The 27,917-nt window shown below is 27.3% G+C and overlaps 1 protein-coding gene across 5 annotated transcripts in view; it reads left to right on the forward strand.

Moving 5' to 3' along the window:
* LOC100159754 (tachykinin-like peptides receptor 86C) overlaps positions 1-27,917 on the forward strand; it is a 181,816-nt gene that overhangs the window by 115,177 nt on the left and 38,722 nt on the right. For all 5 annotated transcript variants that reach the window (XM_029490823.1, XM_029490822.1, XM_029490824.1 and 2 more), the window contains one exon: positions 21,603-21,816. In XM_029490823.1, coding sequence (XP_029346683.1) covers positions 21,603-21,816 — 214 coding nt within the window. The remainder of the gene's footprint in view (positions 1-21,602; positions 21,817-27,917) is intronic.

The raw sequence follows: 27,917 nt of genomic DNA on the forward strand, positions 1-27,917 counted from the left end.
AGAATTCAAATTTATGATTTGTAAGAAAAGTAACGGTGTTGAAAATAAATGTAACGTAGGTAATTAAATGAACTAAGTTTGCCAACAAATGTATCTGTTTTTTTTTTTGTGAGCGTGTCATTAGATAACTGATTTAACTATTGAAGTGTATCAAAAGGTAGTTATAAAAAAAAAATGTTTAGTACTTGTAAATTAAACCTATACCAATTATTTCAATTAAAAGTATTAATGCATATTTTACTAATCTTTGGAGGACCATAGTTAATAAACTAGCGAACCAAAATTGATGATTTGACTACCAAAATTGTCAGAAAAAAAAGCTTTACTAGAATCTATTAAAAAATATAGTGGTTACCATTTGAAAAAAAAAGTTGATTTTGCTATTGGTGCACCTGCGCGTTTAAAAATTTTGAAATTGTTACAAAAAAATTGCTTGTTAAAAATAAAGAAACACGTCTTTTTTCGTTTTAACGAAATTCCATTTCATCGTTCCATAATCGTCAAAAAACCCCGCGTACAATGACATAAGATACACTCTGTATATATAGTTTAAAGATACATTATATAAATATCAATGATCTCGCCGCGTAATTATAAACTATGCCGATATTATATTGCCAATGACAACCACTAGTCAATAAATATTAATCCCCCACTTGATTATACGCAGATTTACCCGAAAAATAGTGATTGGTAACCGGTATCAAAATTTTTTTTGGTTACCACCAAAGCGGTAACTGATAATTTCGATGACAATTTCAATCCCTGTATATGTACATACCCTGTATATAGATAAGGTGTAATAATAGTAGATATATAAAATATGTAAATTTATATTTCTATTGTTTTTCTTTAGTGTAAGCTACATACATATTTAAAAATAAATACATACTTTTAAGATTTTAATTAAGTTAAATTTTTTATTAGATCGAATTTCCACCCCTTAATTAATAATAAATACTCAAAATAGTAAAGGTACAATATACAATATTACAATGTACTTATAACAAAAATGTTTTAAGTTTATAATAGTATAATTTTATTGATAATACGCATCCTGCTAATAATGCTATCATAATACAACTACAACTACAATATTCAAAGCTCCACTCAAAATCTAAGACTATGTAACTATATGTGCTTATAATGATGAATATTGTATTTGAATTTAATAAAAACCACTTATAATAATCCAAAGATTAACTAGATGATGTCTACGCAAACATCTTATCTTTCTTGTGTTTTGTTTGCAATTAAGTTTAAAATATTGTTTTTGCGGTAGAGAGAGAGAGAGAGAGAGAGAGAGAAAGAGAGATATTTGGTATCTACCATAGACATAATAGACCTCTATTATGTCTATGGTATCTATGCCATCGTTAATTTGTTATCAGTTATAAGTTATAACAATGAATATCTTTATCGTTTCAAGTTCAGTATTGATTTATATTATTTCCAGTTGTATTTGCTAGTATTTTATGTAGATATACAATAAACATATACCAACACATTAAACTGTACATATTATATTATTATATAGTCGAATAGTTGTCAAACATATGAATATAATAATTTACTGACCCCAAATATGCATTACATGCAAAACATAATATAGGTACTAACTGAATGTTTAAAATAAAAAGACCTCTGCAGAAAAGAAAATGATCTGCCTGAGCAACTATCTGAAATCTAGGGGACCCGGCGAAGATACGAACATCAGAGTAATACATTTTTTTTAAATGCTAGCATTGTATAATTTATATTTAGCAAAATCAAAAATTGATCAACATATTTTATTGAATAATAGATAGTCCTGCAAAACGCGATACGTTTCCCAGTGACAAATTAAATAATAACAATGGATTTACCCTGCCCAATCAAAAGTAACCTAAACATATTATTTTTAACAAAGTTGTTAGGATGGATTTAATCAGATATAAAATACAGGTCTAAAATGATAATAAACAATAATAAGGAACAAAAGAATCGAAAAAATCGCGTGGGAACTAAACTGCATTTATACCAATAATTATAATAAATATTTATTTTATGTAACTAATGACAACCATAAACAAAACAAAAAATATTAATTTTTTTGTGAGCAAGAAATTTCTTGTATGCCTCTCTTTAAAATGAAAAATAAAAAAATGTGTACAATGCACATCCTCGAATTTCAGAACCATGTGAGCGATATACTTGGCTGTACAGGATCGCTTACGCACAGAAATATTTATTCATATGGAATTTATAAATTTAATTGCATGTTCTCAGGGTTGATTTACTTATTTTAAATTTCAATAAAAGAATTCAAATCTAAATACCTATGAGAACAATTTATTATTATAGTACTACAACAATAGTCAGGGAGAACAACTTGTAGTAAGTTGAAAAAATTATAATATGTTTGGAAAAACCTAAAGGAAATACATTTTAAGTATTGTGAAGTGAACTTGTTCATTTGTATTTATTTTTTAGTTAATTTGTTAACATTTATAATTATTGTATATGTCTTCAAATCATTTAACCTGTAACCATTCGTTACAAAATCCACCAAAATAAGAGTAATTTTTAAATAATTACAAACGTTTTATATAAGTATTTATATGAAGTAAACACTAAATATCTACCTTAATTTAGAATAATATTTAAATGCGGCTTTCAAACATAATATTATACCGCACTCAAAACAGTAATTTACTAATCACATTTATTATCACTTTAGTTGTAGCACAATTTGGAATATTTGGAATACAGTTGCTAATTTGATAAGTTTTCCACAATAAATTATTTATAGCTTTATGAATATAAAATACGGAGTAATGTATAGACAGTGGTACTGTATAATATATATTTATTGATAGATGTTGTTTACATACAAAATTTTAATTTACCATACCTATGTATATTAACCTTAATTATAATTTTTAGAAAGATTGAAATACTTTGAATGAAATAATAATTATAGTTCAGAATTAATTTTACTTAGACAAACAAAACTGTAGTTTTGGTTAATTATTACCCAACAAAAAAACTCCGCCAAAGTCCGTGTAAAAAACCACTAAGTATAATAAAAATTCTCTAAAAGTTGTGATATAATTTTATATATCTAGTTCTTTGAACCATAGATATCATTTATGTTAAAATAGTCTGCTAAATAATTGAACTTAGCTTGGGGACTTTAAAACACTTGATTAGTATTACACCTCCTATTTCAATGATCATATTAGACTGTATTATTATGTACTCATTTTGGTATTGTATATTTTAATTTTTAACTTAAGTCACCAATCTAAGTCCAATTATTTAGCAGAGTATTTTCATAAATGATATCTATAGTTCAAAGGCTTGGCTATAAAATTATAACACAACTTTTAGAGTATTTTTTTTTATATACTTTGCGTTTTTTTTACACGGACTGTTTTTGTTAGGATATCACTTATTTTTTGTTGATACCTATTATTATTTGTAAATCACTGTTACGTAACTAACAAAATAAGTAATAACGTTATTTAAGATAGTAGTTACAGAAGATGAATTTTGAATTCGAAAACGGTAGTTAAATATAAACCTAATAATACTCAAGGCTACGCTTTATTTATTTATATATTATACGAGCAACGGGAGTAGTGGGATGGATAAGCCGCGGATCGGGGGACAATATTATTATATTTTATGATATTGTCGTATCATAGGTACGAAAAATCGGACTTAAAGTACTTGAACATTTTTGGTAGTAACTTTTAAGCCATCCAACCAATATGTTTGAAAGTTCCCACGTTTCCATCTGCACAATATTTCTGATCGATTGATACCTTATAATATGACCTTATATGTTCAGCCGTTTGCCCTATAGAGTGGGGCTATGGATTAGCTCAAAGTGGTTTTTCAATGGTACTACAACTCTGGCTCCTGTTAGTATAAGTACGTTAGTGGCTTTTTGTTTTTACTTAGCTTCACACCACTTCCGTCGCACTGGATTATTTACATATTACCTACCAATATTATAATTTCAACTAAATAGGTGCACATATAATAGAAGATTCAAACTGAATTGTAAGTACTTAATATTTAACTACTATTCATCCTTAATAATTAAAAATATTTTAATTATCATGTTAATACCTGTTAAAAGTTAAAACTAATAAGTATATTGTCAAATATCCCTAGATATAGATAGCCTTACTTAGGCTAGGAATGTCTTAGTTTATAATAAAAAAAAACTACTATTCACACATTTTAAAACGACTTAAATTTGAGAGATTTTAACAATACAATATTTATATTTTGCATATATTATATATTATAACACACCTGTCAAATCAGAGTTCGCCAAAAACAGTAGCTCAGTGTAAAGAATTTCCTCTTTAAACATTTTTATTGGATATGCTGCCAGTATGCCACTATAATAATATATTATACTCGCACCCACAAGAGAACGACCATAAAAACTCGTTCGTCTTTGCGTATGGCCACCGTAATATGGGGAGGGGGCCATATACCTAACTATACCGATCGGACGCCAGTCGGATATGATCGATGGGAAGCATCGTTGACATTCGTGTATACATAGCGATAATAGCTATCAGCTGCTGTTACAACTAATAGCCGCTAAATTTGCGTTATAACGTATTTTATAGTAGTCTTTTTGCGATTTTGTTTTTTAAAATGTATAGTGTATTAAACAATAATATAATCAACGTGGCGCTTGGCGTCGTTATGCATTTGGTATGTGCGTTCTTGTGAATCCCTGTGGTACCTAGTAGTGACGACTGTTAACTATGGTGGGTGAAAATCGGCCTAGCGCCACTCAGTACAATGGGCGCAAGTATGATAATATGTACTCATATTCTCAGTCATAGTAGCAGCTCAGTATTTTGTACATACCAAAAAAGTATATTAGACCATTATCACGGCATGCTCTCTAATTTTTATTTATATTCAGTGAATGCTTCAGAATTTAAATCGCAAAAAGACGAAAATAAAATTCTAATTATTTAGCTGCATGTACCTATAATCGATTTACAGAGCGCCAAAGTACTATGGAATTGCTAGGGGAATTTGTTTTCATTAGAATTATTGTCGAGAATTTCAGACAATTTACCTATGACTTATCAAGAATCTGAGAAGGGGCCGATCCAAAACGGTCCACTCATAATACACTTCGACAGACGATATCGATCAATATAGAAATATTATAAATATAATATGTATTTATGTGGATTATTCATATATAAATAAATTTTAATAAATAAAGTGTTATTTCTATTTTGAAATTCTCACCTAAATATTTTATCGATGGTATAACTTGGCCATCATATTTTGTGTTATCTGTTGGTTTTTGGTGGGGCGTTCATTCCGGTCCCAAACTAGGGGTTGTTACAGTCGTTTCGTCATCGGTGTTGGATGTTCATCGCTGATGGTGTATCGTTGTTGAAGTAGATATGTCAACACAATAAATTCCGTTCTGAAGGTGAATGATGGACCACTCGTATAAATACCGTTTTTATGAATGAACAGTTGAATTTAATAAGTGCAATTTAAAAGGAGAGGTAGAAATGGACAACTTTATAAGTGCTGTTTATAGGAGAGAACGGTTGACTCTAATGCGCACTTTTTCAAAAAGAGAAACGGACAACGGAGAATTCTTATGAATTCCGTTTATGAATGTTCCGTTGGAACTCTCTTGTTATAATTCAAAATAGTAATTACCGATGTATTTAATTTCTGAAAAACGACAATAGGTATCTTAAAACAAATTTGAAAACTTCGGCACAGAAAATTGATACTAAACAAGTATTTTGTTATGTACAACTTTTCTAACCTAATTAATACAAATTAAAAGCTCTTTTAATCAGACTTTATCACTTGGTAACTGCGTTTTTTCTTCTAATATTTTTATTATTTTTACAATTTATTATTTAGGTAGTATCGGTATTTAATATCTTAATTATTTATGGTTTATTAATAAAAATTCCACGAGTTAATCAATTTGAACAAAAATAAAGTATAAACATTTTACATTATTTTTTTTAGCGTATCGTGTTATACAATTGACGTAGAAAATTGTATGATGGAAGTATCATACCTACAAAAATTTTAATATTTACATAGATTATTAATATTCTGATTCTCAGCTTCGGCAACTATTTTGATAGGTCATTAGAATCAACAATCTGCGTCAATCAAATATAATGTTATTAAACTGGTAAACCGTACATACGAAACACGTGTTTATGGGGTTGTTATGTACTGTTCGAACGGTGGTTAGGCCTCAGGCCACGTGAATCAAAATCAGACCCACCCATTCGCAAATCGTGACACGTCATATTTACCATTAGTGTACTAATTTATTGATTCGTATTCGTATTATAATATAATAATCGTAAATAATATCATAGCGTGGTCGGAAAGCTGACTGGCATTTCTCGGTCCAACTGTTTACTTAGGCGAAATCAATGCATTTAATCTATTAATTAGGAAACACACATACAATTAAATAATATTCATCAGGTAGTTTTTAATTTTATTTTGTTTTACAAATCTTTCATAAAGTTGTGTTGGCCGTAATGATGGGAAAAATTGTCTGAGTCTTGCAGTCTTGGTCTTGGTCTTGGTGCAAAAAAATTTTACCAGAAAAACATGTAATTTAGTATTTTAGTGTACATTAAATGAAATAATTTATTAGGAATATAATAGGAATTATTGAATTATTTAAAACAAGAAAAGAAATAATTGGATATAATATTCACTATAAAGTTGTTTTGTAACAAATAGCAATTACAGAAACATAATGGAATTAATTTAATTGCTGAATATGACTCAAATATTGATGTGTGAGCTGTGAGTAAAAAAACATATTATAATAATATAACATCAGTCACTGATACTAAGACTGAGGATGAAAGAACTAGGTTGAGATGGCCAAGACGGCCATAGTCTTGGTCTTAGTTTTGCCCATCTCTATAGTTGGCCGTAACTATAAAAAAAACAACATTTATACGTTATACCACAAAACATCATAAGTACCTGCAATAGAAGATATCGACTATCATGAAAATGTCTTCAATTTCGGGAAGCTGGACAGTTTATACAATTTACATCATCGTGTGTGTGTGCGCACAAACCAATATATGCCAAATGCAGTGCGTCTGATATGGCTTTCTAAGACCTATCGTACTTTGATCTCATCGCAGTGCCGTGCATGAAGGGGTGGGGAAGTGTTAACGGAATGATGGCCTCTCATTGCCCGTATTAATATTACTATTTTTTTTAAATATTGATCAAATTTAAAATGTTATCAGCTAGTTAGAACGTAAATTCATATATGCGTAGAGTTAATATGCGTAAATATATTATATATTATGCTAGATTATCAGCCATGTAACAAATCTAGAAAAAGGGGGTAAGTGGATGTCGCTCTGCTGTACAGTAGGTTACAAGTGAGTCAGTACAAAATAAAAAATAATTAATAAATTGTTATTCATTTTTAAACCCGTCCCCCTTGCATCGAAAAATCCTGCGTACGCCACTATGACTAATAAATTAGAATTCATTCATGTCGGCTCCATACATCAAAATTGCATTGGTCTCTATATATACATACACATTGTATTTTTATTTATGGTTTTTTAACATAAATACATAAATCAATGAACAATTTCAAGTATAGTCATTAAAAAAATTTTCATGACAAGATTTAAAATATGTATTATTTACTAAAACCTAATATACATATTATATTAGTAAATGTCTCTATAATGAAATTACAAAAATCTTTATAAAATATCTGTTGTTTTTATTTAATTTACTAAATTAGGTACATGCGTTTGTACTTAAATTCTTTAGACATGAGTGTTTAGACCTTTATGAAATGGAAATGTATTCTACTAAAATAATATATTTCAAGTTTGGTCCTTGTATTTAATTTAAAATCGTTTTGCTAGAGAGCTTACTGTTCATAAATATTTAGATTAACAGGAGAACTAGAAAATGTAGATACCATAATGTAAGTGATATTTTTATAGTTTCATCTCACGTATGCTATTTGATTACTTGAATACTATATAATCCAAAGGTACTTGAGTCGAAAAATATTATTTTACGTAGGTACTGCAAAAAAAATTGAAAAGTATAATAGAAACTAAAATAGTTATGAGAACTGATAGGTTCTAAATGGAAGCAAGCTTTCACAAGATTTACAGGTCTGAAGATGTATAGCTGATTTAGTGGAGATGTTGAAGATGCTACTTTGCAATAGTGTTAGTGAATTATAAATTGAAAACATGAGCAGCACATGGTGTGACAAACGTGTACAAAACGACGTTTTAGATATTATGGTCTGTGAATATTAAACTCTACTAAAATTATAGCAGTAAACATAATATGGTTCGTCGGATTTGAGTTTATATAGAATTTTTAATTTTTTGTTGTTGCTTTATTGAATTTTAACCTTAAACTATTATATCTCCACACTTATCATACATAACATTATAAAATTAACACAGACAAGAATATATATATTGGTAAAGGTCACCCTATTAAATCGATAACCTAACTGGAGTTTAAAATTATGAATACGTTTGTTAGTGATTATATTATTGGTTGTAAGACTATAAGAGGAGTAATGAGAGAAAAGCTGATAGATAACATGGTTTGAAAGAAATATCTTTATTTGATTTATTTGACAAGAAAGTGATGGACAATTAAGTAGTAGATTTTGAAAGTCGCAGTAAGCCACACCACAGTCGGGTATAGGGTGCAATACGTGCTATTGTTTAGTTACCACTACAGTATCTGGTTAGGTTAGATTATAACAAAACGAATATTTTTAGGGATGAAACCACTATATAATAATATTTACAATGATAAATTATTTACCAAACTATATTATCATAGGTATCTATTATTGGAAAGTTAAAGATGGACATGTCTTATAAATGTGTTTTCTTATACTGCTATACTCACCGGCTATCAAAACAAAGTAATAGTGAATGCATATTAGAAAACTATTTTATGATTTAAAACGAATAAGGTGCAAAATTTACAATAAAAGCCTTTTTTAAATGGTGAGTATATTATCCATGAAAATCTTTGAAAATGATAAAATCTTAAATAATATTTTACAATATTTCCATATTTTTTTATAAAATAAGCTCAACGGGGGGGGGGGGGGGGTATTTCATTCAAAAATGACTATTGTTAAGTCTAAGTTAAGGTCCACTACGTTTCAAGATCGCTTAGAATCTCTCTTATTTTTATCTGTGAAGCAAGAATTAACTAACTCAGTGGACATAAATAATAATGTAATTGAAGAGTTCAAAGTTATGACTCCTAACCAAAGAAGATTCATTTTATAAAATGTACCCATAAAAAAATAGTTGTTGATTACTACCAGCTATATTATATATTTAATACAATTCTTTGTTATTAATGATAATAAAATTAAGATATTATATTAAACTTCCAAGAGTTTTGAACATAATTGATTAACAATTTAACTGTCGGTTGTAAGTGTGTCCAAAAATAATTGAGTAACATATATTAAACTTTGCAATAGTTTTAGTGTATTAAATTGAATAATTTTTAAACATTACATGTGTATTTTACATTAAGAAAAATAGCATCTAAACTAATAAAAATTAATCTTAATATTGTTTAATATTATTAATATTGTTATTTCAAATGGATACATTAAATCATCTCTTAAACGTATGATAACTGAGAGGTATTTTGAATTACAGAGGGCCTTTTCTGAGGTAAAGGCACACCCTACTATGAATTCCTAGATTCACCTAAGAAAGTGTTTAATAAATCAAGAATATTATCAACATTTACAAATACCTTCTGATGACTAACATTATAATTACAACTAATAATTATGGTTTAAAATAATGAAATACTATGTGTTTACTGTTGACCTAATTATATTAAAAAAATTATTTTGAATACCTACAAACAGAAAATCTAATAAGTAGTTTAAGTTACACAAAGAAATATATGAAATATATTTGCAATAAAATAATATATAATGCACAAAGAATTATTAATTATTAAGTGCTGTATATATACCGAAAAAATTATGTATAATTCCTCAGAGTTTGTTAATATAATCTAATCATAAATGTATACACAAACAAAAATATATCAATGGCATAAACTAACTTTATAAGTTTATAATCCTAAATAAATAATAAGACTTCAAACAGTAAATATATCTGCAGCCTTAGCTTAAAAAGATTAATACCAAATCCGTTACTTGTTTTGTTCTGTGTCCTTTATATAATATTTATTGAACAAAATTGTTGACAATCACTTTTGAATGTCATATCTCTAATGTTATATAACATCAGGGGTGCAATTTCAATGAAAACACTGGGGGTGCAGAAACCCTTTAATTTTGTAGCTCATAGATTACACAATAACTTCGTGTGAGTTGGCCCCTCTCTCCACTCCACATTCAATAAACATATATAAATAAATAATAATGGCTTTGTACTGTACATACATATCCATTTATAAATATAAAATAAGAATTATAATTAACGATAAATGGAATAAATGATTACGGTCCTACTTTCGAATCACCACAAGCTAATAGCACACTAAAACCCACCCCCCCCCTACCCATCTCCAATTGCAACAATGCATAACATATTATTAATTTGATGTATATTTTGAAGAACTTGAGTTATTTAATAACTGTTTCTTTGATTTATATAATTTTAATTATTGATTCTTGATAGCACCGAGATTCATTCGAAAGTCATCTGCTATTTAAAAATATGAAGTTTTAAATAATGTATCATTGTGAAACATCATGTTATTGAAGTTATAGAATCAGGAAGAATAATAATACTCTCTCAGTAAATTTATTGTTTTATATCTTAACTATAATATTATCCAACCAATAAATTATATATTTAATAACTTAGTAAATAGAAATTCAAATTTTAATAATTATGTAAACTAAAAATATGATTTATTTATAAGACAATTGAATATATTCACTACAAACGCCATTTTATTTTACTTTCACAAAATCTAAAATTATTTATTTAAATATTAAAATATTAAACATTATGATCTTAAAGGTTGACATATTTCGTAATTATGATTAAATATAGATTAGAGGATAAGTACAGTTTACATAGTAGTATAGGTAATATTTTAAAGTTTATTTCTAAATTCAATAGGTTAATGTAATTGAATGGTTCGATATGACAATACCTAATAAATAATAATTATTATTATTTTAGATTCTGAGCGCAGCGATGAATGTATTGATTTTACAATTATGTCTATTTGTTAACTTTTTTTTGTTTCTGCCATCACCTTTTAGGACAGTAAAAATTCTTAGATTTTCTTCAAAAGTATAGTTTCTGATAAGAAAGTGAATCTAGTTGGTACTTTAGGGGGTAAAAAGTAAAAAATGTTCAATATTGTTTTCAAAAACGCATAGAAAAAAAAACAAAAATCGATTTCCGACAAGATTGATTTTGGTTTTTGGTGTAACTCTAAAATAAATAACAGTAGATAAATACAATTTTCACTGGTTGTTTATATGTATAATCATTTTCTATAGGTACATAATAAAATTTCAAAAAATGTTGACTCTTTTTGAGCTGTATGCGTACCTTTTCAATTTTCAATTATTTTAATTTTTTTTTTTCTATAATTATTAATAAAGTTTTATTTGTTAGGACAAAAAGCGTGAAAATGTAATACAAGGCTCCTGATATGTTGTTACTATAGACGATGAAAAATAATAAAAATACATAAGCACAATTTTTTTTTACAAGTATTTAAAGTTCGATTTTTGACTACATTTATCAAATTTAAAATTAAGAATTATTTTGTAGTTAAAAACACCTTTTTTAATTATTGAACCTTGAGTATAAACTTTTTTTAATATTATATAAATAACAGACGATTATTTTATAACACAAGGTATATGATTCAATATATAACTTATATTATAGTTGTATATATAGTAATATATCTACTATATTATAATTTCTCAAATCAATAATAAATAATATTAATGTTATTGGTGTTTTTAGTACAAAGATGTATTATTCAATGTAAAATCGGCCTAGATAATTTTGACCAATAAAATATAATAAGCATGGCATAATTTATTCTGTAAATAGTAAATACATTTTACTTATATTTTTTAATACTGAAACATATACTTAAATTTTCACACAATTTTACATTTATGTAACGAATTTCATACTATGAATAATATGAAAATGAAAATAATTTTTGGAGGATAATGAGAATCATCTCCTTACGGTGTCCTCTGGGTAATCGTTAATGCTAAATGGTTCTCAAAAATATTATACGTATATTTTTATTGGGGCCGAGTTTACAAGTCAATCATTTTTACCTGAAAAACCCCGGGCTGAGTTTACAATCACCCGTATAATTTACGAAAATATGTAAAAAGTTCAATATTATCGTACATGAGTAACGAAATCGTTAAAAAAAAATATAGGACACCCAATAAATCTTACAGAGGTTTTGCATCGGTCACAAAAAATTTCCATTGTAAAAAGGTTTCAAACAAAACAAACAAATATTAATGTAGTGGTTTTTTTAAATTAAGCATAAAAACAATTCCGACATGTGCATAAATACTCTTTTAATCATAGAAGTTCTCTAAAGTTATGGAGTTAAAGTTTCTGTACACCAAAATCACAATTATAATAGTTGGTAGGTAGGTATAAATTACCTCAAATGTGTGACCCCTTTTATTGCAGTAAAATATTATACAGTTGCTGATTTTCAGCATTTTCAATGATGATTATGTAAGTAAATCAATGTTGTTGTTTTTTTGGAAATACAATACCTAAACTCGATATTTGGAGAAATATGTTGAGCGTGCAATATTCTTCAAAGTTTTAATAAAATGAGAAAATGAGAAACTGAGAAACAAGTTAATAGTTCTGCACTCAGTGGTTTAAGCACTCGGGACAAAAGTTTAGTTTGTCATTTACTCATATGTCTAATACAACTTGTAAATTCATATTTCTTAAGTATACTAATTTAAATGTTACTATTAATATTAATCTATATTCTATGAAATAAACATGTTAAGCTTTAATATGATATATTTTAATAATAATGATACCAACTGTCTTTCATAACACTTGAAAAAAAAATGTTACGTTTTAACATATTTTGGATGAAATTCAATAAATTGAATAAACTTTCATGTTAAGCAAAAATAAAAAGTGCGTTTAGCAATCCAAGCACTTTATGCAATACCCTAAAGTGAGTAAAAACAAGACAAAGTTTTCTCGTTAAAGCAAGTTTATTTTCTGTCATTTCATAAGCTTTCCGCAATAATATTACATATTTACCAACTGACATTATATTTGTAGACACATATTTATTTATGTTTTTACTCCGATCATATTATTATTTAGATCAAAAAATTAAACTTTTGGTTTTTGTTATTTTTGTTTCTAGTTAAGATATAAATAACTACATCTGATATTATTTATCGGTGCTCAAACTACAACTTTCTATATTATGCATTAATGTGTTATCAAAATACAATGTTGACAGTCCACAGATATCAACTAAATTTTTGGCTTGTCACATTTTATTGTTTATTATATTACGATAACGCATATGGCACCAAAATAATTAGTCGTAAGAATATTCTGAAATTTTAGGTCAAATTAAATGTAAGGCTTACAGATAAATTAAACCAATTAATTCTTTGTAATCGTGTTTACTGTTTTACTTCATGTTTAAGCCAAATAATAAGTAATCTAAATATCCAACCAAATACTAAATTGTATTATCAACAACCAGTTCAACTACAATTATTATTCATGCACAAAAAACACATATTTTATACTATAAATTCTGGAACCTCTCCAATAAAACACTCTCAAGTAATGAGAAATTAAATTTTCAGAAATATTTTATAAAGAGCATTTTCTATCTCCTTAGTTGACTTGTACTGCATAGTAAGTTATGTATTAGTTTGTCCATATCACCTCCTAATATAAAGCACACAAATAAGTAATACTTATGTACCTATCCTGTGTAAAATAATTATGTATAAATTATTGGTACTTACTCGTTAATAGACTAAACGTTAGAAAGTTAAAATTTATTTTTTTAACTAGTATAATTGTAAATGAAAATAACTAAAAAATGATTAAACCTTAAGCTATAAAAATATGTGAGTACATAGCATATTACCCATGTACAATGTATTTTAAGTATTTAATTTAATTAAAAAAAAATATATTTACATTTGATACAATTTGTTAAACAGTCATTTTCAATCATCCAGTTCTTAATTTTAATAATAATAATCTTGATAGAACTGTTAAAAAACTTTAAATCAGTTATCTATTTTAGCTACATACTTTAGATGCTAAATATCTAAAAAATTATCGATCGTTTATTCGATCGAAGCATAGGGAGGTAAGCATAGGTACTCAGTTTTAAAATTAGCATCCTCATAATTTATGCCATCTGTGGATTAACTGAAAAATAAAGGGCTTCATTACCACTGTTTTTTTTCTTTTCTTTAAACCACTGTTCACTAGTACCTACCTGTATAAGATATTTCCAAATATTACACTTATTAATAACTTCGATTTTATATAACTAAAGTCATTAGACATAAATCATATAATTATATTTATTTTTATTTAGAGTAGGTAGAGACTATAATAACTAAAAGACATTAATCAATTCTATAAATTACTATAATATAGTAACATATTATGTTTATTAACTATGTTACAGTGTTAATCAATATAATAATATTATATACACGGATTTCTATTAAATGTATTGCATTATTCCTTCATTTTCATTTTATTGACTTACCTGTCAATCGAATTGTACGATACTGCTTGCATGGAGTATACCTAAATTTACTGGCAATACATAAATTAAATCTTGAGTATAGAATAATATCAATATATTTAAAATAAATAAATAATAATTATATATTAATTATTATGGTGATTTATTGCAATATACTTTTTAGATTCTGAGTGGAACGATGAATGTATTGATTTTACAATGATGTGTGTTTTTTATTCTTTTATTTTTAATTTTTTTTTATTTTTGTGTTTGTCATCACGGTTTGGGGCAGTAAAACTGCTTCGATTTTCTTCAACAGTATCTTGTTTGATGGGAAAGTGAATCTAGTTGGTGCATTCGGGAGGTCAAAATTTGAAATTTCCAATAGTTTAAGAAAATTGATTTGGTTTTTGTTGTAACTTTAAACGAATTACTGTAGATACATTAAATGTTCACTGGTTGTTTAAATTTACATTTTCTATACATATAAAATTTTCAAAATATTTTGATTTGTTTTGAACTATTTAGGGACATTTTCAGTTTCCAATACTATTAGTTTTTTTGTCTATGAATGTCAATAAAACTTTATTTGTTGAGTAAAAATACTTGAAAATTGAATACAAGGTTCCTACTATATTGTTACAATGACATTTGAAAAATATTTAAAATCCTTAACCACATTTTTTTTTTATTAGCATTTAAAGTTCGAAAATTGATAAAATATGTAAAAATGACGAATATTAGCAAATTATCTTGTGTTAAGAATTCGTAAAAATTTTTCTTTTTAAATCTAAGATTTGAAAATGTAATACAAGATTCCTCATAATATTGTCTACCTTTATCAAAAAAAAAATGTCTACAAGAAAGTCAAATTAAATTTTTATGAGCGTTTGAAATTCATATTTTTACAACATTTGATATTCGATCGATTTCTCATGTGAGGATTTTTTTATTTTATTGTTATTAAAAAACGAATGACTGTAGGTATTTGAAAATTTCACTGAATGTTTATATTAGCATTTTCTATACACGATAACATTTTGAAAATAAGTTGACTCTTTTTGAGCTGTTTATGGACATTCTCAGTTTTCAATTTTTTTAGTTTTTTTTCCTATAAATTTCCTATAAAGTTTTATCCGTTGGGCCAAAAAGTGTAAAATTGAATAATTATTTTGTAGATAAAAATTCATAAAATGTTCAACTTTTATATCTAAGGATTGAAAATGTATAATAAGATTCCACGTAAGTAGTTAATTCTGTTACCAAAGAATCTAAAAAATACATGAGCACAGTTTATTTTTAAACTCGTTTTAAGTTCAAATTTGGACGATATTAATATAATAAAACCTAGAATAACTATTTTAGTTATTTTGTTGTGATTGTATAATATTATTCATGGGTACTTGAAAATTCTAAAGTATACTATTATATATCTATGATAGTATCACGGTTTGTTGCTGATGTATAACGCATTATAAGTACGCATTATAAGTATGGATATTGTGATATGATTAATTTGGAATTTATTATAGGTACCTATTAAAGGTCAATTTTTTTTTTTAATACCATAGATATAAGTATAATATATCATATACCTAGATTCAGTCTCCGCTCAGAATCGTTTTTCTTATACAATGATATTCTATCATTGAATTCAAATTTAATACCATCCATTATACAGTGACCCACTTGTAACCTACTATACAGCAAAGCGACATCCACTTGCCCACATTTTTTTATTTTTTTTTATGTCTGTCATCACCTTTTAGGACAATAAAAGTGTTTGGATTTTCTTTCTGAACAGTATCTTTGAAAGTGAATCTAGTTGGTACTTTGGGGGGCAAAAGTAAAAATGTCCTAGTAGTTTTCAAAAGCGACATGCAAAACTAAAGAAAATTTTTACGCAAAATCTGTTTCGAGAAAATCGATTTTGGTTTTTGGTGCAACTCTAAAACAAATGGCCGTAGGTAAATACAATTTTGACTGAATGTTTATATTAGCATTTTCTATACATGATACATTTTTCAAAATATTTTGATTTGTTTTGAGCTGTTTACGGACATTTTCAGTTTCCATTTTTTAGTTTTTTTTTCAATAAATATCAAAAAAATTTTATTTGTTGGTTAAAAAAGCTTGAAAATTTAATAGAAGGCTCCTAGTATATTGTTTCAAAGGTAGATGAAGAAATTATTTCTTTTTTAAGCATCTTAAGTTCAAATTTTGACAAAATACGTAAAAATGACGAAAATTTGCAAATTATTTTGAGTTGAGAATTCATAAATTTTTAAATCTAAGATTTGAAAATGTAATACAAGATTCCTTATAAGTTTGTCTACCTTTTTCAAAAATAAAAAAATGTCTACAAGAAAGCCAAATTAAGTTTTTATGAGTGTTTGAAATTCATATTTTTATAACATTTGGTATTCACTTGATTTCTCATGTTACGATTTTCTTTTTTTATTGTAATTAAAAAACGAATGACTGTAGATACTTGAAAATATCACTGAATGTTTATATTAGCATTTTCTATATACGATAAAATTTTGAAAATAATTTGACTCTTTTTGAGCTGTTTACGGACAATTTTCGTTACTGATCTTCATCATTGTACACAAAATTTTGTTTTAAGTCATTCGTTATTTCACGATAGTATAAATTATACATCAATACATCTTGTAATCGTGTCCAAAATAAAGATTTTTTCTACAATACTACATGACCCAGCTAGCTTTTTGTATCAAGTTTTTCGATTTTACACACTGTCTTTTAGTTTTCGGGATTGCTAGTAAATACTAACTAGTGTTCTATCATATCAATTGAAGATCACTCTTAAATGAAAATACATTCAAACGTTTAATACTTTAATACAATGAAACTGTATTTCACAGTATATTATAATATAATTACATCATTAATTTAGACAATGGTGCATGTCTGGTAAATCGCCTACTACCTATATATTATTTGTTCAGTAAGCCCACTTCCCCATCCACGGGGGATATCGACTTATAATTACTCTCAAAAATTGGATATTATTTATAATTTATTTTTTTCATGCAAAATATATTACAATATTTAAAGTATAAATTATGAAATTTAATTAAATATTTAATGGCGCAGTTATTGTACTTTGAAGTTATATTAGTAAAGTTCAGCCCTACCTATCTCTACCTAGACCTTTTATTATATAGATCATTATCTCATAAATTAAATTTTAATCAAGTGGATATGATGTCTTAAAAATATTTATAATTGAAAAATAAATATTCTCACTGGATTAAGTTAGATTCATTTGTTTAATTAGGTATTGTTAATAATTATTTATACATATAAAATATTGTAAATAATTTGTAGGGTTTTATGTTTTAAGTTATTTTAGGTACTTAACTTTCAACCAAGGCGTGATTAAAGGGGGACGAGGAAGATGATGGGATAGATCCCCATAACATTTATAATATATACAAACCACTCACCACTTATATACTTGAAAATTGTGTGTAAAAAAAATGAATCTGAGGACAAATTTAAAATTTCTAATCACGCCAATGCTTGCAATTATGATAATTTTACAGTATTAATACAAAATTAGGTATAGGTATCTCAATACAAATTACAATAGTGTAAAATAAATAACAATATTTACTATTAATATGCTTTCTTAAGAATGGTTGGATCTATTATTTATAGACAGTCATCCGGTAACGCTAGGATAGGTACCAGATATAATTATGGTATGTATCTATGGATATAAGATTTGCACAGTGACAATAATATTGTAGCCAATGACTAATGAGTTTCACTCAAAGCGTGACAACTATTGCTAGTTGACGTATTTGAATATAATTCATCCTACTCTCTGTAACGGGACACTGTTTATTTCAGACATTGACAAAGCTGGTATCTTTGGTGTTTAACTAATTAAAAATACATAAAAATCATGCAAATATTAACACCAAACCCGAATATAATAATATAATCGGTTCGTACCAAGATATAAATATTAATGACTTCTGTATAATAATAATTTGTTATGATATCCTTTGGATATGATCTCTTTGAATAACATACAATAGTAAATTAAACTTAAAAATTATCTAAAAATGTAATGAAGGAAAAAAGTTTTTTTTTAACTCCCACATCATTGTATAATATAATAATTATCATCAAATTTTCTTATTATTTCAAAAATCAAAGTAGAGAGTAGATGCATTTATACATAAGAAAAAAATTAGAATAATCGTATTTGTTGATTAACATGTCGCATATTATAATTTATATTAAATACTTTTCCATGTCATTTAATAACAATTGATAAAAATATAAAACAAAGACTTCAATGTGGTGCTTGTGTTAAATCTATTATTCCACAACAAACAATTAAACAATGGACATAAAATATTTCGAATGGATTATTGTATTTACTATTTTATGTACATAATTTCTTACAATGAACATTAAACATTTAAACGTACAGCTGTAACGTATGCTACTAAGTATCCGGTTTGTTGATATTTGCGAGAATATATTATCCTGTCGTTACATATATAACCCAATACCAAATTCTAAAGTCGAAATTCTGTTGGAAATTATCCAAATGAAATGTTTCTCCTCCAACATACATACCTATTACAACTATTCAATACATCATTACTCTTACCGTAGTAAATAATGTAATATGTGTACTACCGTCTACCGTAGATTTTTATTAGGTCAACTCGCTAATAAATTGTTACACAGCTTATAATTAACCATATTAGTAACTCATTATAATATTAAGACTTTGTCCCTCTCGTGTACTGAATATTAATACATCATGATCATAGGTACATATAAGTAATATTATTTTATGTTTCTAAATGCACCCTTGTCCATACAGCTAAATATAATGCGTGATCTTCATACGTGTTACCATGGAATTTAGTATAGTATATTAACATATTATTATCACGGGCTTGTCTATTTCTATGACAGCGTCATAAAGCCATAACTCACTAAAGATAATTCGAAGAATACCGACCGCGGTGGTAATTATGATACCACTGTTTATGGTGTTCTTAGATCATATATGATTGTATATGATCTAAGATGGTGTTAATAAAAAAAAGTATACATTGATAAACATGAATCTATGGGACTTATGGGACTTATTAGACTCTATGGGATGCTGGAAACCCGCTTTAAGACAATAATTCATTGTCACCGGTGAAGATTTGACCCGTATGGTAACTTATAGACATTTCTAGGGAACCACGGATATATATTATATGCGTATATATTGTATAAGTACTTGATAGAAACCAAAATAATGTTCTATAATCAATACTGATCCAAACACGAATAAATTAAAATTAAATAATAGATCAATAATATAGTTCTTACTTCTTAGTAATTTGTATTATTATAATATTATGTAGGTATAGGTGGTATGTTAAATTTTATTTTATTTTTAAATCAGCAGTTCTTTCGTACATGCATATAACTTAATATTTTTCAGGAATGTTGTCTCAAAATTAAATTTATGAATTTTCTTATATTGTTATACTCAAATAAATTAAATTAACTCAGTGGCGTACGCAGGAGTTAGGGCCAACTGAAGGCTCCCCCCATTGCCCGTATTATTATTACTTTAAAAAAAAAACATTTAACAAGTTTTAACTGTCGTCAACTAGTAAGCAAGAACGTAAATTCGTATACGTCTTACCGGATTAGCAATAATCAACGTAAATAAAAAAAGTGGGACAATGGTTACCACTCTGTTGTACAGTAGGTGTCGGTGGGTCACAGTAAAATATTGTGTTAAATTTGAATTCAAGAATGAATTGTTTATAAAAAACGATTCTGATCAGAGCTGGTGTGTCAACCTAGGATATTTTATATTATAATAACATTTCTTTTAGTAATAACCAATAATATAGGTAGGTTGAATTCATTTTGGCAAAAATATTGTACTCGTAAGTAGCAGAACAATTTTCATAAAATTATCAGTAATTTTTTGATTCAAGTATGAACAATGAACTACTTGTATAAGATACCTTGTATTAAGTATTCAAGCCTTAACTATACAAATTGAAAATTGTATACATTTTAAACTACAAATTAACTGTGGTTATATCAACATTTTAACTTTAAATGCTTATAAAAAATAATCGCGCCTATATGTATCTATCATTAATATTATTAAATAGCTATAATAAAAACGAATTAGGAACTTTATAATACATTTTCAAGCTTTTTAACCGAACGAATAATTTTTTATTGGTAATTTAAAATAGAAAATAATCAAAGATAATACAATCTAACTAAAGTTACCAAAGAATTTATTTAACAATAATAATACAACTTTAACAAATTGTCTCTTATTTATTTTTGTTTTTCCTGATTATTTTAAAAAATGCTCAAATTTTTCCATTCGACTTCCCAAAATTACCAACTAGATCGAATTTTCTCCCAAAAACCTCCTACGATGACCACAGCATTTATTCTACTAGAAAAGCTGAAAAGTTGAAGTTAAATTATTAGACAAGACAAAATAAAAATAAATTTGTAATTAATTTTCAAGCCCCCACTCCCTGTTGCAAAATCCTGAGTATACCACTGATTGAACTAATTAAAATAATTATCACATCCATATTGCATTAACCTAGAAATCGTTAAGCTATTTTAATATAATATAGTTCAATTTATTACAATATTTTTTAAAACATAGATTATTATATTTACAGATTAATTTTGTTTTTATGAACAAAAAGTATAATTTATTTTTTCAGCTCACAGACGAATGCGAACTGTAACTAACTGTTACATGGTCAGTCTGAGTATCTCCGATTTGTTTATGGCTTCACTCAATTGTCTACCAAACTTTATTTATATGCTTAACTCTGATTGGGCTTTTGGTCTGGAACTTTGCATGGCATCTAATTTCATTGCCTACTGGACAGTCGCATCATCAGTCTTTACATTGGTCGCAATCACCCTCAATAGGTAAGTTTAGATACATTCAATTGTATAGTTTAATTTCTAATCCTTATATAAGTATAAATACGCCGTAAATGAAGTTTCATGATCAGCGATCAATAATCATAAGCTAAAATAAATTTCAATATGTTTTATATTCATAAACATTTTACGTGATCATTATTATTTTATTAACACCACGACAAGGAAGTTAAATTAATTTTCACATAGGTACCCACTATTATTCTATTTAAATTTCAAATATTTAATAATTTTTTTGATAAATACCACGGTTGTAACATTATACAGGGTCATGCTTACTATAAATAAACTATAAAAGTTACACAAAACCATCGCACCGTATTTTTCATTGAAACGTCACACTATCGTCAACATTATACAGGCCGACGCGGTTGACGGGCGATACATTATGGTAGCGTGACGACAATCTCACTGTCGACAAATCAACAAAAAGTCGTCGTCATATTATAAATTGTACTCCTACCAAAACACAAAGCGAAAAAAATCGCCACGGACAGAAATGTTGATGATCGTTAGAAACGTATATTTTTGTTTCGTTATTTATAATAGTCCACTGCTGTATACAGCATATCCCTCGGAGCGCTGTAAATTGGTCCGGAACGACGAAACCCCACGATAAATTATGAAATCACGCATCGTTGTTCGTCCTTGCCGTTCGAATAATAGGAAAAGGAATTTTTTCCATATTACATATATATATATATTATATATACCGCAGTTGTTTTGCTTTTACTTGGTGAAAATAAAAGGCGATTTATCGCATAGGTGCGCAAGCCAATAGTGCGAGGGTCATCCACACCAAAATATGTCAAAACATCATAAATTGCACTAGAAACCTTCGTAATTTATAAACGACAATGAACCGTCGTAGATCATAATATTGTACCTGTTAGAGTATTATACCTGCAAGACATATATAATATCTTTCTATCATCACCATTGTACGCCAAGGCGTTAAACGCCAAATTATTATATCAAGCACATTAATTAATATAATCTTTAAAACTAAATATCTCATTTCGCATTACTATTACATAGACTCTTCTGTTTTTCTTCTACAAAACATATAATTAATATGATCATAATTTTGTGAATTTGTTGTTTTCGCATATTTGTAAATTATTTTTAATTTTGTAGTTTAGCTTAGAATACATTAATATACTCCAAACCCTATTATATCATAGGATACTTGGTCCATAAAATTCAATTCATATAATTTACTTTAAAAGCGAAAAATATATTATCAGCATCATTTATATTGTAACTGACAATAAGCTGATAAGTCGGTATGATAAATGTATTTATACGCAACAATAAAACTACACGAAGAGAAATTATTATGCTACGAATATTTTTACAAAATAACCACTTTTAAGTTATCAAACTAGGACTGAAAAAATACCCATACATGTGTATTATCTTGTATTATATAAAAGATAAAAAACACTAAATACCTGATACATTAGCGATCAAATGTATACATGACCTTTATTTTTCAAAATAATTATTAATGGATAAAGTATAATAATGTTATAAACCTAACATTATCTTTGTCTTGCTAAAATACGTAATTAACGCATAAAATTTTAATGCACATGCATTAAAAAAAATACGTTACTTGTTGGCTTATTAAAAAAAAAATCTATATTTTAATCGCACATCTAAAAATACACAAAAACAAGAATAAATTATATCAATTAAAAACTGTATCAAACATTCGGGCAATTTATATTCATAATATTATATCATATTAGTCATATTAGTCTCATCCAGGCCGTGGAGGGGTTACAAATATTAAGTTTGTATACACCTATTACACCAATAAATTTAAAAAGGTGTTGATGTATTCTAAAATTATTTTTATTAATTTTAAAAACAAATCGTATAACAATAATTAACTTTATTTAAATAATAAATAGGTATACAGTCTGTAGGTACCCTGGGGTACAACAAAAATACTTGTGGTAAATTAATATAAATATGAGCAGTGAACTGCATCTTGATGGCAGGAACAGCGTATAAAGTTGTTTTATAGGATATTTTAACCATTAGGCGCTGAATATACGTAGGTAAATTTACTTAAATATCAATTGTTGTGTTTACTCAATAGTCAATATTATCAATATAAAAATTACAAATTACTAATTCAATAAAAACTTATATCATTGAATATTGATTATAAATATAATAATGTCAATTTTAATATCAATTTTAATATTATATAGACGTACTTACAGGGCACAAGCCCACAAATTATCTAAATCCCGTAAAAATGAATACGGTTGATATTGTTAGGTATATGGTTTGACCACGTATTGTAACTGTCTAACAGCTCATAACGTAATTATAATATAATCTCTATATATACGTGTTCACGAAAACAGGGAACACTTTATCACTCATTACCTTGTTAATATTTTTCAATTCTGTTTGCGGGACATTCAACTAGACAAATGGATCATAAATTCCTATAGGTTAATTTTTTTTTAACTCATATATTTTGCGCATGCGCAATACAACTTTATTTCTTTTTAATAGTTACCCCTATTTTGAATATTATTTTGGGTTGATCGATTTTTTTTCAAGTAATTTTGATCCATCAACTTGTATTCTAAACCCAAAATTGACGGAATTAGAGCTAGGTATAATTTTTAAAAATATTATTAAATTCAAATTTATTTGTTTTTAATTGTACTATTTGTACGTATTGTTTTCTTTTTACTACCATCATAAAAATTATTATAAAAACATGAACTTGTGGAAAAGACCTATCAGTAATCATTTGTTATTAAGCCAATAATTGCATGGGCAAGCAAGGACTTGCAACAGGATGCATTATGTACTTGCCACAGGGAGCAAGGGCATTCAACCTTGTGCAAAAACTTACAATGGCGAATTAGGACTTGAAACAACGAGCAAGTGCTTGCAATAAAGATCAATAACTTGCAACAGGGAGCCAATACTTGCAGCAGTGTGCAAGAACTTTCGACAGCTAGCAAGTACTTAATTGCTCGATGCTGCAAATTCTTGCTCATCGTTACAAGTTCTTCAACCCTATGCAAGTAATTGATCGTCATTGCGAGCACTGCCTCTTTGTTTCCAGTACTTGCTCGTCATTGCAAGTACTTGATCATTGTTTCAAGTCCTTAACTCGCCATTGCATGTTCTTGCACCTGGTTGAATTTCCTTGCTCCTTGTTGCAAGTACATAATGTATCCTGTTGCAAGTCATTGCTGGACGTTTCAAGTACTTGCTCGCTGTTGCAAGTACTTTTTCGTCATTACAAGTACTTGCTAGATGTTGTAAGTTGTTGCACTGTGTTGCAAGTCCTTGCAAGTCGTCATTGCAAGCACTTTTTCTTTGTTGCCAGTCCTTGCTCATTATTGCAATCATTATTACTCGCCCATGCAATGATTAATTTAATAACGAATGATTAATGATAGGTATTTTCCAAAAGTTCATGTTTTTATAATGATTTGTTTCATAGTCGTAAAAAAGAAACAACGTACAATTAAAATAAAATAAAATTGAATTTCATAATATTTTTAAAAATTATACCTAGCTCTAGTTCCGTCAATTTTGAGTTTAGAATGCAAGTTGATGGATCAAAATTACTTGAAAAAATTCGGTCAACCCAAAAATAATATTTAAAATAGGGGTTACCATTTTAAAAAAATGAAGTTTTATTGCGCATGCGCAAAATACACGATTTAAAAAAGTTTTAAGTTATAAGAATTTATGATCCATTAGTCTTGTTGAACGTCCCATAAACAGAATTGAAAAATGTTTGCAGGGTAATGAGTAATAAAGTGTTCCCTGTTTCCGTGAACACACTGTATATAAAAGGATAAGGTGACTGACTGAGTCTATCAACGCTTAGGCACAGCCCAAACCACTGGACGGATCGGGTTGAAATTCGGCATAGGTACATAATTTAACATATACACGTATACACATACACAGGCGTCCGCTAAGAAAGGATTTTTGGAAATTCAACTACTAAACGGAAAAATTAATGGTTGTATAGGAATACAAAAGTGGCGCTATCTGCCCAGTTAAATAATATAAAATTCTACAATTTTAACACATTTGCTTAATTTTTCACTAAATGACAAAACTTATAAACTTGAAACAATGGAACAGTGGTTCTTCTAATGCTCTAAATGTGCTTGGAAATTGCTCGTTTCATTCCGTGACATACGTTTTATTTGGTACCCGAGAAAATCATCGATATTTTTGAAAAAGAGTAGTTAACTCGGTGATTACTGATTGGGTAATGTATAAAGAGCTGCATAAAGCCGCTGTCTTGCTAGACACTCAAACCAGGTTTTTGATTTTATACTTTTTACATAAAAAAAACCACCATATATGCGTCGGCAAAAAACAAATTCAATCCGCCGAATTATAAATAGAAAAAAAAACAAATCTTTCCCCGGGTATGCCGGGGGACAGCCTGTATTATATATATACAAAAGGCTGATAATTATTGAATAATATTGGCTATCCGGATCACAAAACAACATGCATTTTTAAAGAATCAGGAATTTTAGGTTTCGTGACACATTGAACTATTGAAGTATATTGAATACGTACCTACATAGTATATAATTTATTGTTGTTGAAATTCACTTAGACATTTGTGAAATACGAATTTAATTAAATAAGTGGGATTTTTTTTTGTGATATCCTTACAGTATAATATAGAATGCAAAACAATACCATTCGTAAATCGAATTTATACCTTGGTCTCGCCGGATGCACGTAAACGAATAGGAACCTATGAAAGGAAATAAATTAACTATTATTATAATAGATCAGTGAGATATTTATCATTTCGTGTGTAGATTGTTTCTGCCAACATAAAAATTCAATTACTCATTGACAGTGAATTATGATTATCTGCAATGTTAACAACATTGCAGATAAATTAATTAACATTCCAAATAACATTTTCGCAAATACATGAATATGATAAAATAATATTTATTCACATAGAAATAAAATATTAATTCAAGTAACAATTATTTTTACAACTTTTAGTTTGGGCTTTTAAGTATTGAAAAAAAATTGTAACTTGAAAAAAAAATGAATTTTTGGGTACGAAGAAATGTATACAATAGAAAAATGGTAGATAGGGCACTTGTAATGGATGTGTTAAATTTGAATTCAATAACATATAACCATAGTATGTGAAAAACGATTCTGATCGAAAGCGGTCTGTCACCTAATATTACTAAGTAAATATGTTATGATATGATTTCTATTAAATTGATTTATTTTACTATGATTCATTAGTAATAGATTAAGTTGAATTAAATTTTGCCAAAAAAATTACATTTTAAAATGACATTGTGTGTATACAATATAATAATGTACTTCATAAGTTTCAAGTACCCATATTTTTAAATTATAACAAATTGACTAAATTCGTTATTCTTCGTTTAAAGCATGTACGGTTATTCGTTTTTGAATTACAACAAAATAAGAAAATCTTTCGATGAGAATTCGTTGATTTACGCGGGAATTATCCAATGTTAAACGCCCATAAAAAAAAATTTGACTATCCGGTAAAGATTTTTTTTTGTTAAATATAGAAACATATTTTAGGAATCTTGCATTAAATTTTAATATTTTAAAAATTATTAAATATAAAATTGTTTATGCATTTTTAACTTCAGGCTTTTATTAAAAATTATTGTGGATTTATAGATACCTACTTTAATTGTTTTTAGATTACCGCTAACAATTACTCATGACTCATGAGGAACCTTGTATTAAATTGTGAAATATTTTGACCGAGCGAAACATTTTTTATCGACTATAATTAAAAAAAAAACTTAATTGAAATCGAAATTTTCTCATGCCTATAAATAGTTCAAAAAGAGTAAACATTTTTTTTTAAATGTATTTTCAATTTTGTATAGAAAATATAAAAATTTGGTGAACATTTTAATTATGTACCATTTTTTTTTTACTTACCTACACCCAAAATCTAAATAATTTTGTTAAAAACTGGTTTTGCGTAAAAATGCCGTTTTTCTTAATTTTTTAATTTGATTTTCCCGACTCTTTTGAAAACTGTTGGG

The sequence above is a fragment of the Acyrthosiphon pisum genome, chromosome A2, assembly GCF_005508785.2.
Source record: "Acyrthosiphon pisum isolate AL4f chromosome A2, pea_aphid_22Mar2018_4r6ur, whole genome shotgun sequence".
NCBI classification, from domain to species: Eukaryota; Metazoa; Arthropoda; class Insecta; order Hemiptera; family Aphididae; genus Acyrthosiphon; species Acyrthosiphon pisum.